At 38.3% G+C, this 14,075-nt stretch overlaps 1 protein-coding gene across 22 annotated transcripts in view; it reads left to right on the top strand.

The window, feature by feature from the left end:
* Positions 1-14,075, top strand: part of CADPS (calcium dependent secretion activator) — a 395,853-nt gene that overhangs the window by 259,769 nt on the left and 122,009 nt on the right. For 6 of the 22 annotated variants that reach the window (XM_075183348.1, XM_075183335.1, XM_075183339.1 and 3 more), the window contains exon 14: positions 579-743. The exons of the other annotated variants lie outside the window; for them this stretch is intronic. In XM_075183348.1, coding sequence (XP_075039449.1) covers positions 579-743 — 165 coding nt within the window. The remainder of the gene's footprint in view (positions 1-578; positions 744-14,075) is intronic. 22 annotated transcript variants of the gene reach the window in all.

Here is a 14,075-nt window from a genome sequence, read left to right as displayed (position 1 = left end):
ATTCAAATGGAGGAAATACCCTGTTACACTTTTAAACAGCTACAGTATAATGTTTGGTTCTCATTGAACATTATCTTTTAAGTATAAGCTTCATATATTTTAATATTAATCCTCTCCCCGCCAAGTAATAAATTCTACTCTCAACAATTAATGAATACATTTAGCAATATTGTCAGTCCACTCTATATATGTTTCAAGACAAAGGGGTATATTTACTAAACTGCGGGTTTGAAAAAGTAGAGATGTTGCCTATAGCAACCAATCAGGTTCTAGTTATCATTTATTTAGTACATGCTACAAAATGAAAGCTAGAATCTGATTGGTTGCTATAAGCAACATCTCCTCTTTTTCAAAGTTTCATACATTTTACACTTATAAAACACAACCTTTTTTATTTATGATTTGCATGTTACATTTTGCTTTCCCTTATTCTTGTTCTTGTTATGCTTTTTTTTATCTCAGTTTGCCTTCTTATGTCTTCTTATTTCATACTTTTTTTCTGTTTCTCATTTTATCTACTTTTTGTGCACTGGTGCTTTCACACTGCATGTACCATCCTCACCACCCACGTACCACAGTCCACTAATGTCAGAATTGCTTGGTGGCTCACAGCAAAATGCAGAAGGTGAGGGAGGCAAAGTGCCTAGCCCTTCTGGGATTGATCCAGAGAATAAAAGAGATTCTAAAAGGGATTCTAAAAAACGGAAAGATTCCAAATCCCAGCCGAATCCTGAACCTAAAAGGTAAGGTTTTATAGTTTAAAAATTTGACCTAATACCCTAGAACAGATTTAAATGATCCACCCTTGATTTAAAGGATAACTCCATCAAGAGCTCAGAATTCAGTTGTGGATTGAGTAAATTAAAATAGACAATAATATCGAATAGTAATTACCTGGAGTCTGGTGTTCTGCCCAGCCGGTGGGTCTCCTTGCGTCCTCTGCCGCTGGCCGGTTTCACACAGGCTTTGATGTTCATGCAAATGAGTCGTTCACAGAGGAGGAGCTTAGACAACTCGCTGTGCGAAGAAAGGCCTTTCTCGCCAGGGGCAAGGAGGGCGTTGTTGGACTCTATTTAACATCGGGGGATCTACTGGATTGGGTGGGACGCCAACCTGTTGAACTCTACCCAAAACTGGAATTTAGGTTTTGGGAGGTGTTATCATTTAAATGTTTTCTCACATCACCCACCAGCATCCTTTCCATGCAGTTTTTATTTCCTGATACACCCATAACTTTAAATACCCCCCTACACCAACCATCAGAAATAAATATTCCCAACACCCTATGTAAGCTTTATTTCCTTCCTCAATCCCCTGCCAGCTTTTAATATTTCCCCACATCCTAGTTTTATATGTTTCCTTACAACTAAGCTCTTTAAAAATGCTTATTCCCTGTTACCCTAGCCCCACTCCTCCAAATCTACTGTTTTTTTTATGGTTTATTGCTCTTATGTTTCATGTATCTGTTTTATGCATGCGTATTTTCAAATGCCCTATCACTCACTTAACCTTTTTGGTAATGCCATGTAATAGTGTACAGTATGTTAGTGATTTTTTAAGAAGTTGTAATACTTCCACTGAAAATATCAACAGAGTAAGAATCAAGCGTATATTATCTTAACTATGACATAGACAACACAGTCTAGGTCAGTGGTAATTTATTTAATATGTTTAGTGGCTTTGTAAGTGACTTAGCCCACACAATAATTTGCAGGAAAACATAACGTTATGAGATAAATCACCATTGGGAAGTATTTGCACAGATGATTGGTTAACTCCACTGGCCAATCATGAATAGTCTTATTGACTCTATGTAATGTACATATGTACTATGCTCACTCTGTGATATCAGAATTGCTAGGATAGGGGTCAAAGAGAGGAAGATTCTTTGGCCAGGAAGACCACATGTGACCTCTATTAGAGCCAGTAGTCATATGAGGTCCAACTAGGAATAGGCATGATAATTTTACTAAAATGTCTACAATCCTTAGTCATCCGGTTATTTACATGTTGTATAGAAACGTGCTAAACAATGACACTGAGGGCTAGATTTACTAAGCTGCAGCTTTGAAAAAGTGGAGATGTTGCATATAGCAACCAATCAGATTCTAGCTGTCATTTATTTAGTGCATTCTACAAAATGACAGCTAGAATCTGATTGGTTGCCATAGGCAACATCTCCACTTTTTCAAGCCCGCAGTTTAGTAAATATACCCCTGAAACTTTGTTACTTCAAATCCCAGTTTCAGATACTTGGACAAGTCATTGTGTCTTTCTATTTCCCAGTTGCTATCATTACATTGTAAACTATTTTTGGCAGGAAAACTGAATAAACCTTTGTGTGAGTAGAACCCTCAAAAATGGCTGTTAACATGTATTTTATCAAGTGCACTGAATTTTACTGGCAAAGCCATTACGATCAGATAAATTATATGTGTGGAACACGGACTATAAAAAGCAATTTAATCATTCAGAACTGTGATTAGATGAGTGTAATAAATTTGATAACCCAATACTTGAAGACAGTTCAATCGCTGTGTGTGGTAGGGGCAGATTGAACAACCATAATTGAGCAATCTGTTCTGATTAATATGATATGTCATGTTCCCCTCTAAACTTGATCAGTAAATGAAAGAGTTAAAAGTTTAGCGTAATAAAAATTCCACTCTGAACTGCTTTGATAGTATGCTGCTCAGTGCAACCCCGCACAATGGATTATTATTTTTTTTCAACCACTTTCGGGTTTCACCACTAGCGTTTTACAGATCACTCAGCTTAGAGGGGACAGTGCTGATTAATATAAACCATTATAGTTTGACTTTTTTAATCTGTTGATCGGTTGTTAGTTTGGAACATTGATCCTGCTAGACAGTGAAAGGTTGGTCAGTTCAGTCTGCTATTTCCATATGCATCAGTCTGTGCGCCTTCTATTTTAACACTAGATGATGATTTACTTTTACATGCCCATAAAAGAACTAGTAGTTTAGTTTTCTGTGAAATGAGGCTGGCTGTCACTCAGAATCTGCCACTCCAGTAGTGAAGGTCAAGAGCGTAGAGAGAAAACCCACATGGCTATCAATCTCTCTTATTTGAAAGAGACATTGATGGCGTAGCTGAGGTGGGTTGTCTGTTTGTATTCTGTATGTGGAAGGTCAGGCAGTTAGACACAAGTAGCTTGCAGTCAGTGAGAAAGTGCGGAGAGAATGCGATTCAGATGTTCTGGGACAGCCTGGAGGTGAGGACTGACAACATGACATGCCATCACATAGAGCTCCGTGGATAACTGCTGTCCAGGGTGCTGTTCTGTGCACAGCCCTGGCACTGTATCTCCAATCACCACTCTGGAGGAGAGAACAGAGTCCCGGATGACCTTTGGCCTCTAACCTTTGTGAAAGATTAAATGGAATAAGTACAATATCACAGTAAACATCTTCACGTCATGAGAGTCCACGAGTTAGGGAGCATGATTAGTTCACATGCAACAAATGAAATAAAAACCTTGTGCATGTTTTAAAGTTTAAATACCCACACTTATATTTATGATCCTTTATGTGGAACAAACAGAAACTGTGCTAGATTTTATGCATCTACAGGTATAGTCACCATGACCCGACTTTTATGATGTTCTCACATATTTAGTGTGTGGGAGGGGGGCATTTATCTAAAAAAAACTTATAATTAAGCTCTACCTGCCTGGCTCCTGCGGAAATGCAACTCTGTTGTGTGGTTTGTCTTGGTGGAGCAGTGTCAGCATAATAACCCAACAGAAATCACATGTACAATGTCAGGACGTTTATGACAGCGGCAGTCTGGAGCAATGAATTGTGGCCTGTTGTTATAAGTGTATGTGTATAAAGTAAGAATGAGGAGAAGGCTGAAGAGATCAGGCAGTAGTAGATACCTGTGGCTGAGGTGAGCATTACGTCTCACAGCCGAGAACTGGCTCAAGTTGCGGTGACCAATGTTGACTTTCCAGACCTGGCGTTTTTCTGGACAACAGTTTTAGCAGGGAGTTCTGTGACCTTGTAAGTCTCGGCCAATGTGAAGACTTCCTCACCATTGTTCCTAATAATTGATGTGATGGTGCCAGCATTATCTGTGCTGGGGGGGTTAGACACTGGGGCACATGGATACCTCCACCAAGAGGTTGCAGCCTGGGTGGATGGACCTTGGTTCAGGCTTGGTGGCTACTGCAGAGGTTCCTGCTTGCACTGTAATGGCTACATATTCACATGAGGGGGTGACGGTAGCAGTTAAGCCTCTAGCAGAAAGCAGGGAAGCTCTGATGAAGTTGTTAGAGCCAAATGCATGGTGCCTCTTCCACCACGGTGAGATTGGTGGCTTCTGCTCCATTCACACAGCTGCAACAAAACACCCAGCCAGCGGTATACAATTGTGGGGGACGGGTATATTAGTAGTTTTCTGTCCCTTTATAGCAATTTGGTAAATAGTCTCAGGTCACTTAAACCTGACCCAGTGTGTTGTGTATGATGAATGAGTGTCTTTTGGTTAGCAAGATCCAAACACATTTCTGCACATTTAGGCAGAATACATGCACATTGCTCACCCTGAGCCATTCCAGGCTATGAGGCGTAATGCTGAGCAGCGACAGGTTCTGAATTAATCCATTGAGCATCTATGGATTCCGGTGCTGCAGATCCGCCATACTCTTCAGAATGCCCATTTTATTTTGTCCTTGTTGTCAGTGTTTGACTGACAGCTTGATTTCATCAGCAGACAATGGGCCTGATTCATTAAGGAGAGTACAGCATAAAAAAGGAGTAACTTTGCACCTGGGCAAAACCATGTTGCATTGGAGGGGAAGGTAAATTTAAAATATGGGCACAGATTTATAGTTGGGATAGGGCATGTCCTAGATCAACTTTAAATGTTAGTGTAAAAACAAAACTATCAAGTATTTGTGTGGTAGATGAAACAACAGCCAGAATTTAACTTATGTGAAAAATAATAAACTAATATGCACCCCTTGCATTGTAACATGGTTTTGTCCAGGAGAAAATGTACTCCTTTTTTTGCCTTTCTCTCCTTAATGAATCAGGCCCAATGTGTCCAGTGGACTGGTGCAGTGTGTTGTAGATCTGTGAACAGAGAGGTCTGCAGTTTCTTGCTGCCCTGCACTCCTGCTAAAACTGTCAGTCTCTACCCTAACCAGTCACTACACTGTTATCAGGCTGGATGCAGATAGAAGCTTGAATCAGAGCGACACTGATTTCACCTCCATTACATTTGGGTGTTTTATGTAGCTTTGTATTTTATAGTATGGATTGGAAAGGGTTACTGTTTTATAATATCTGAATTACTTTGTATAGTTTGTTTTTGGAGTATGAAAAAAAACATTTTGTTAAGTTTATAGTTTGGTTTGTGAATTTTTTTGTGATTTTACCAACGTTAAAAAATAGATTGGGTCTTGATAGTGTAAATGAAATACCAAAATCAAAGTGCACATGACAATTACATAAATAAAAGTATATCAACCATCCAACCCTCTCTAAAATAAAAAACAAAAAATGTATATATTTAGATGAACATATTCTACTGTTTTCAAAAGTCAAGCTTGTCTTGCGCCAGAGAAGAAGGCTTGAGACACGCACTCACCTAGCAAATAAACCTTACGTTTTAAAAATATTATATATTCATATATAGTTATTTACCAATTAACTTGGAGTAAACCACCTTGGTATCCTTTTTTTAATTATTTTTTACACTTTGGTAGCTTTTAGAAAAATGTGATAATACGTACAATTTCAGCTTGAAATGGCTACTAGCTTTTATTACTTAAATTAAAACTATCTTGGTGCTTGTTTGTAAGGATGTAGGCGATAAAGACCTGGGGCCTTTATCAACTTTAAATTTCAGTGTCCAAATAAGCTATCAAGTATTTGTGTGCTACATGAAAAAACAGTCAGTATTTAACTTATGTGCGAAACAGAATACTAATTTGCACCCCTTGCATTGTACCATGGTTTTGTCCAGGAGACTGAAACAAGAAGTTTGGTATTGTATTAATGGTTTCACTTCACTTGTGATAAAGTAATTTTAATTCACAGTATATTTTTTTTAATTGGGGTGGGATGGGAAGCGTTGTGCTTCTCAGATACAGATGATGGGACATGTAATATTTTTATGCTTATTGGGCCTGAGTCATTAAGGTGAGCAAAGCACATTTAGTAAATCTAACTGATTGACATCTATAAACTAAAGTCTGAAAGTCACAGACAATGGGCATTGAGTCATTAAGGCAGTGGCGCACGCAGGGGGGGTTTCTGAGTCTCCAGAAACCCCCCCTGCGCTAACTAAGTGGCCGCTATAGCTGCACTGTCCTATACAGCAGCCGCGGCGCTGTCAAAGACGCGTCCGCGGCGGTGCTGTAGTGTATACAGCACCGCCGCGGACGCTTCTTAGACAGTGCCGCGGCTGCTGTATAGGACAGCGCTGAAGAAACGGAGCTGCTGCGCATGCGTGGGGGGTGTTTTTTTTTGGGGGGTTGGGGGGGAAACCCCCCCCCCCCCGACAATCCTCCGTTCGCCCCTGTAAGGAGAGCAAAGCATAAAAAAGGAGTAACTTTGCACCTTTGCAAAACCATGTTGCATTGGAGGGGGAGGTAAATTTAAATTGTGGGGACAGATTTATAATTGGGGTAGGGCATGTCCTAGATTAACTTTAAATTTCAGTGTAAAAATAAAGCTATCAAGTATTTGTGTGCTACATGAAAAAAACAGCCAGTATTTAACTTAAAAACAATAAAGTAATTTGCACCCCTTGCGTTGTAACATGGTTTGTCCCAGAGAACATTTACTCCTATATTTTAACCTTACTTTATTTAATGACTTATTAAAGGCCCATTATGTCCTTACTGAACAGCAGCTACATCTACTTACCTAACTGTTTCTCATTCACCATCACCACTTGGTAAAACTTTGCATGCAGTTTCTGAATACAGGTTGTCTCCTGTCATTTTGTTGTGTGTCTGCATGTCCTGTTCTAGTCTGAGTATATAAAAAAACGCATCTTGTATGGCGAACAAAATAGGCTGAATGTTGTATTGTGGCCTACAAGACTGCATATTTCAATGGGGGCTCATAAGGCAGTATATTGTATGGTGGACATAAGGCAGTATATTGTATGGTGGACATAAGGCAGTATATTGTATGGTGGACATAAGGCAGTATATTGTATGGTGGACATGAGGCAGTATATTGTATGGTGGACATAAGGCAGTATATTGTATGGTGGACATAAGGCAGTATATTGTATGGTGGACATGAGGCAGTATATTGTATGATGGACATAAGGCAGTATATTGTATGGTGGGCATAAGGCAGTATATTGTATGGTGGACATAAGGCAGTATATTGTATGGTGGACATGAGGCAGTATATTGTATGGTGGACATGAGGCAGTATATTGTATGGTGGGCATAAGGCAGTATATTGTATGGTGGACATAAGGCAGTATATTGTATGGTGGACATAAGGCAGTATATTGTATGGTGGACATGAGGCAGTATATTGTATGGTGGACACGAGGCAGTATATTGTATGGAGGACATGAGGCAGTATATTGTATAGTGGACATAAGGCAGTATATTGTATGGGGGACATAAGGCAGTATATTGTATGGTGGACATGAGGCAGTATATTGTATAATGTACAGTACATGAGGTAGTATATAGTATGGTGAACATTTGGCTGTATGTTGTATTACATGAGACTGCAGATTGTATATTGCAATATGAGGCTCCATACTGTATGGTGGACTTGGGTGTGGTTAATAATTAAAAGTGGTTATTGCTAGATGTGATTTACTGAACATTTGTTACATGTGATCTGTTGTTCGAGCATTACCCCAACCACTACAGATACATTGGGTGTTAGTATTGCATGACATACAGTTGACAGTTAAATCAATTGCAAAACCCTTGGAGTGTAGCAGATAGATATATATGTACACACCTGTACACTCCCTACTAGGCATACCTCCGCCTATGTACCCCATTGCAGAGGATCCCTATACGAGGGGAGAGTTGTGCCTAACTAGCCAGGTCTGCAGCAAAGTCTACAACGATTAATATAATTGCATTCATAGCATGAAATAAAAAAAAAAAGTTCAGGTGTGAAGTATTTTCCAAAGGTTTGGGTTTCCCTAGAGCTATAGGACACAATACAGAAGCTGGGGGTGGAAAAGGTGACTGTTGCATTAATATGTGTGCTTGCAGATTGCTTAAAGATTAGTAGAAACTGATTCTAAAATGGTTATCAAACCTGTGCTCTGATAACCACAATTATCAGAGTACATGTTTTCCAGATCTTCTCAAAGAGTCATGTGTATTGTTTGTTTTAAAATGTTAGTGTGTAAATGAAATTGTATAATAATAATAATAATAATAATAATAATAATAATAATAATCTGGGGCCTGATTCATTAAGGAGCTTAACTTGAGAAACATCTTATTTCAGTCTCCTGGACAAAACCATGTTACAATGCAAGGGGTGCAAATTAATATTCTGTTTTGCACATAAGTTAAATACTGACTGTTTTTTCATGTAGCACACAAATACTTGATAGCTTATTTGTACACTGAAATTTAAAGTTGATATTTGTGTGCTACATGAAAAAACAGTCAGTATTTAACTTATGTGCAAAACAGAATACTAATTTGCACCCCTTGCATGTAACATGGTTTTGTCCAGGAGACTGAAATAAGATGTTTCTCAAGTTAAGATCCTTAATGAATCAGGCCCCTGGCATCTAAGCACACATACATATCTTGTAATGATTTTGACACCTAGTGAAATACTTGAACCTTGACAAAATGTGAGTGTGCTTCTAACAAGGCAAGCGGATGCTAATACGGCAGTACCCGGGATTTTATTGTTGCAAAAGATAAATGAGTGATTTCTACCTTTTTGATAAGTAGTATAATGATAAGTAACATTTTGGGCTAGATTTACTAAGCTGCGGGTTTGAAAAAGTGGGGATGTTGCCTATAGCAACCAATCAGATTCTAGCTGTCATTTTGTAGAAGGTACTAAATAAATGACAGCTAGAATCTTATTGGTTGCTATTGGCAACATCCCCACTTTTTCAAACCCGCAGCTTAGTAAATCTAGCCCTTTGTGTTTTTAGTGTGCAGAACGCTAAGGAGGTGAAGGGTTACATTGTAGTTGAAGCCTCAGGAAGCAGTATCTTCACGCACATTGCTCAGAAATTTAGGAATACAATGAACATGTATAGGCATGGGTAGCCTAGACTGACCAATGGTTCATTTTCTGCACTGTATTTCTAATGCTGAAGTATGGAGGACTTAATCTACGATGCATACTTGATACACAGCATGAACGCTTTTTCTTTGCAGCTGGGCACCTAGGTGGTCTGCCCGGCTCAAACATGGTGCTGACCTATCCTCTGCTCTTCAGAGATACTTCCATAAACTAGAAGTGTGCCTAGGCATGTGCAGGGGCTGAACAATCTGTGCAAAGTGTAGATCTCAAATCCAAGTCTGGTCTCCTATGCAGGACAACGCTGGCAAATTTTAGCCCGGGGGATAAGACTCGACTCAGCAGCCTATTTTAAAGGGGAAAAAATGCAGGTGTCCAGTGACCTAGCCCATGTTAGCCCACTATGGGACCAGCCCAGGGGGCAGATGCCCCCCTTCTACCTGCCCAGCCTGCCCTTGCTCCTATGCATACACTTAATTAATATCCTCGGCTGGTGCAAACTTTTGCTTCTCATCTTGCTTCATAACCCTTCCTGCTTAGTATATATATATATATATATATATATATATATATATATATATATATATATATACTTTGTGTACTTTGCCAGTAGAAGATGTACTCTAAGAACATATTTGAAAACACATTTAATTTGCAGACAAAAGATAATACTCTGCCACTCATTTTTATTTACGTCCTGCATTTTTTCTACAATACATTTATAAACCTTTGTCATACATTGGCTGTAACATCCCCTAGGGAAAAACAAAGTGTTAAAATAGAAAAGCACAGTCTTACAGGGGTGTGGTTTACCAACCCAAGGATAATTCAAATAATAGACGATCACCAGAGGAAAGATAACTTTGTTTATTAAAAATTACATGCTTTTAATGTTAATGTTAACAGATTAATGTAATGATGCAATCTCCTGTTACATAGTTGGCAGTCATTTCTCAGTGGTAACAAACGAAACATATATATATATATATATATCTATATATATATAAATATATATATGTTTTTAAATGAATTTAAATATCATAGTATATATATATATACATATATATATATATATATATATATATATATATATATATATCTATAATATAAATGTCTAGTGGCGTGTGTTAGTCTGTCTGTGTGTGGAAAATATAAAACCAAGCTGCAGCGCCACCTGCTGGGCGGAGTTATACACTGACCTACTAAATTCTTAGTGTGTGTGGAAAAAAAATTCAGAAAGGGCTGAAATTTGGTATACTAAGATGTTTTTAATTTGTTAATTTAATTTGTTAATTGTAAAAAGTGTTTATAAAGATTTTAAAAATATATATATATATTTCTTGAAGGAGAAGTGACAGTTGGGAGTGGTTGGTGGTTGCCGGGGGTGACAGTGGGGAGTGGTTGGTGGTTGCCGGGGGTGACAGTGGGGAGGGGTTGGTGGTTGCCGGGGGTGACAGTGGGGAGTGGTTGGTGGTTGAGGCCTGGGCTATGGCCCAAATGCATGACAAGAACCTTTTTAACACCTTAAGTAGCTTGATTTGACTAGAATGCATGAGTATCATGCACGGGTTAACTTGTGTGTGTATATATATATATATATATATATATATATATATATATATACTATGATATTTAAATTTATGTGTCGCAATAAATAATTGACAAGAAATGGTAGGCTTATAATTTACACTAAATGTATGTGTTTAAGAAACCCAGCAGTATATAGAATGAGTATTTATATCATCTCATAAATTGTATACGGGTTGGAAATAATAGAGTTTGATACACTATTTACATGTGCAGAATTATATCTGGAATATGTTCTCAGACATTGTAGAATGCACATTAGCCGAACATAAATTGAGTTCATTATGTTTTTATTAATATATGTATATACATAATGAACTCAATTTATGTTCAATTGATTCAACTGTCAACTGTATGTCATGCAATACTAACACACAATGTATCTGTAGTGGTTGGGATAATGCTTGAACAACAGATCACATGTAACAAATGTTCATATATATATATATATGTTTTATCGTGCTTATTACAATGTGCTTGAAACACTCCTGATAGGCTATGTAATAGGCAAAGGAATTATTACTAATTTAGAAAGGAGAGAGTGAGATACATTTTCCTGAGCAGATGAGCAGCTATATACGATCATCACTGGTGATTCTATAGACATGCAGCTGGGTGATAGTATCTGAAATTTGACAAAACCACAGAAAGTATTATTAGTTGTGACATGGCTCAAGATGGGAGATTGTGAGGAGAGTGAAGATGACAGAACTGGTGCTATCCTCTGTGACAACCACTTGAAAAGCAGGGAACATGACATCTCTCCTATCCTGCTGCCGAAAATGTCAACTTTGTGAAGGACAGTGAGAAAATGGTTTGCCAAAAATTTGAAAGGTAGATTCAAGGGATGCTCGTCATGTCAGATGTGATCTAGTCCTCCGCTGCTTGAGACAGGAAGTCCTTGTACACTTGATGGCTGTTAGTTTGGCAGGCCCTCCGAGACATCCATGTAACTTCCTAACGTGCCAGCCACTGACCTGTGGACAGATGGACACTTTCCTTGACATAAAACACACGTGGTATTCTAGAAGATGATTTTAAATGAGTAATACCAGCTACGGATACAGATGCGTGATTATTAGATGTTTGTTTTTTGTTTTCAGACATGGATTTAATTCATTTATTAACTTTCTACTTTGGACTTTTTAAAACTTTGAAACCTTTCTTTATCTTGTGCCACAGGTGTTAGATAGGAGGAGAGCAGATCTCTTGCTGTTCAGCTTCTTGTTAGGGCTGCAATACGGAACCACTAATTCTCTTTTTGACAAATCGATTCACAAACCTTTTATTATTGGTTCAAAGAAAAATGACAAAACATTTATGGCTTACTTGCTTACTCTCCCGTAATATCCGGGAGACTCACGAATTCAGAGTAGTTCTCCCAGCCCCCTGGGGGAGCAGTTCACCCTCCCACAACCTGCCTAGTTCCTAATGAGGTGAGAGGGACAATGGGGCTTCAACGACGCAATTTGCGGTGAATTGCATCATTTTGGCCTTGCGCAACACAGTGTGATCACATGAGCGCGGAAGGGCCAAATGACGCGAATGGCCACATTACGCCCCCACCACAGTTGCAATGTAAATAAAGTTGGCATGTATGGTTTATGCTTTTGAAAAGTTTTTGTTTATAAGTTGCATATATTACTTACAGTTGCTCAATTTTTTTTACATTTTTTTTTCATTCAAACTGTTGATTATAAGATAAATTTGAAGGAATTTTGTTCAAAGTCCACAATTTAAAAGGTGATTTTTTTCAAAAGTCCAAATATTCTTTTCAGCTCAACCTTCACTCTGAAGTCCATAGAATCTTAACCGTCATTGAAACATTTGCTTATCTCTTGCCTGTAAATTATACACACATTTAAATGTGCTGTAGAATATTATATTATATCCCTGCCACACAAATATTTCACTTGATCCAAGGTTTTCCAAGTGAAAGTTGTGCATCCTTCTTTGCACGCTGGTGTCACAGACGAGAGCTCTATCGCCCACAAGTAAGGTCTGTGCAGGGTTTAAAGGCACAAGATGTTTGTTGTGAATGGGGCCTCTCTCTTAAGAGGTCAGTCAAACATTACAGTACAGATTGCAATTTTTGGAATTTAAGGTCTTTTGATTTGTTTAATAAAGAGAAGTAAAGCTGACCAATTAACCCCTGACAGGAGGTTCATTAAAGGTTTGTAATCCTTTGCCAATTCTTTTGTGCCACTAAACTAGTCTAGTGCTAAGGATTTGAAAAGCTTAGGCTGATCGCGGGAGGAGGCCCAGACTTAGAACATTTATTCAGTTTTCAGACGACTTATATTACCAGAAACAGACTGTGTTGATATAGAACTACGTAGGTAATGTTTGAATCGGTGTACTTTGCCCTACAACAATAGCGAGAAACAAGGATGGCTGTCTGGGCTTCTGATTTTCTTTAGTGAATGGATTAGACCTGTCTCTTGCCCCATTCATATGGATTATGCCGCGGTGTAAATATTCGAGGGCTATACATATTATGTAGCCGCCTGGGGATAAAGGCAAGAGGAAGTGTATACTTGTATTTTGTGTCACCTTATATGCCTTTTGTTCACCAGACCACAGTTTCTTTCACTTGTGTAATGCTTGGTTCCAGGGATTATTGCGTAAACAGTGTATAAAGCATCATTCTAAGGGACCCTTTAATTGCTGCGTCTCCTGTATGTCAAATTCCCTCATGTTTCTCAATATAAAATTGTGAGTCTAAAGAATTAAAGGGTGATAAATATGCCTGACACAGAGGGTTTGTTTAAGATACCCACGCCTCACTCATTCTTTTAAATGGTATATGTTTGTTTGTAATACCTGTAAATCTATCAAATTCCATTTACTTGCACTTTCCATACTTCCACTTCTAAATTTTCACTTTGGCCACTGTACATTATAAATCTAAATAAATATATATATATATATATATATATATATAATGTGTGTGTGTGTGTGTGTGTGTGTGTGTGTGTGTGTACAGTATACGTGACGCTGATTCCATTTCAGAATCAAAATGTTAAAACTATTTTCATTGGTCGAAATAAACGTTTATCTTTCACAATGATGTGCACGATCTTCTTAAGGCCTGCACCCCAATTTGGGTGTATTTATTGCTATACATATATTTATCAATGACCCATTGCATTTCTGGTTTCAAAGTGCACAGACTGACCATAAGAGACATGCTGAAGATCCCAGGACACCGTGTGTTGCCGTTACCAATAACTAGATTTACAACTAAGC

The sequence above is a fragment of the Mixophyes fleayi genome, chromosome 8 (assembly GCF_038048845.1).
Source record: "Mixophyes fleayi isolate aMixFle1 chromosome 8, aMixFle1.hap1, whole genome shotgun sequence".
NCBI classification, from domain to species: domain Eukaryota; kingdom Metazoa; phylum Chordata; class Amphibia; order Anura; family Limnodynastidae; genus Mixophyes; species Mixophyes fleayi.
This window is presented reverse-complemented; position numbering and strand designations above follow the sequence as displayed.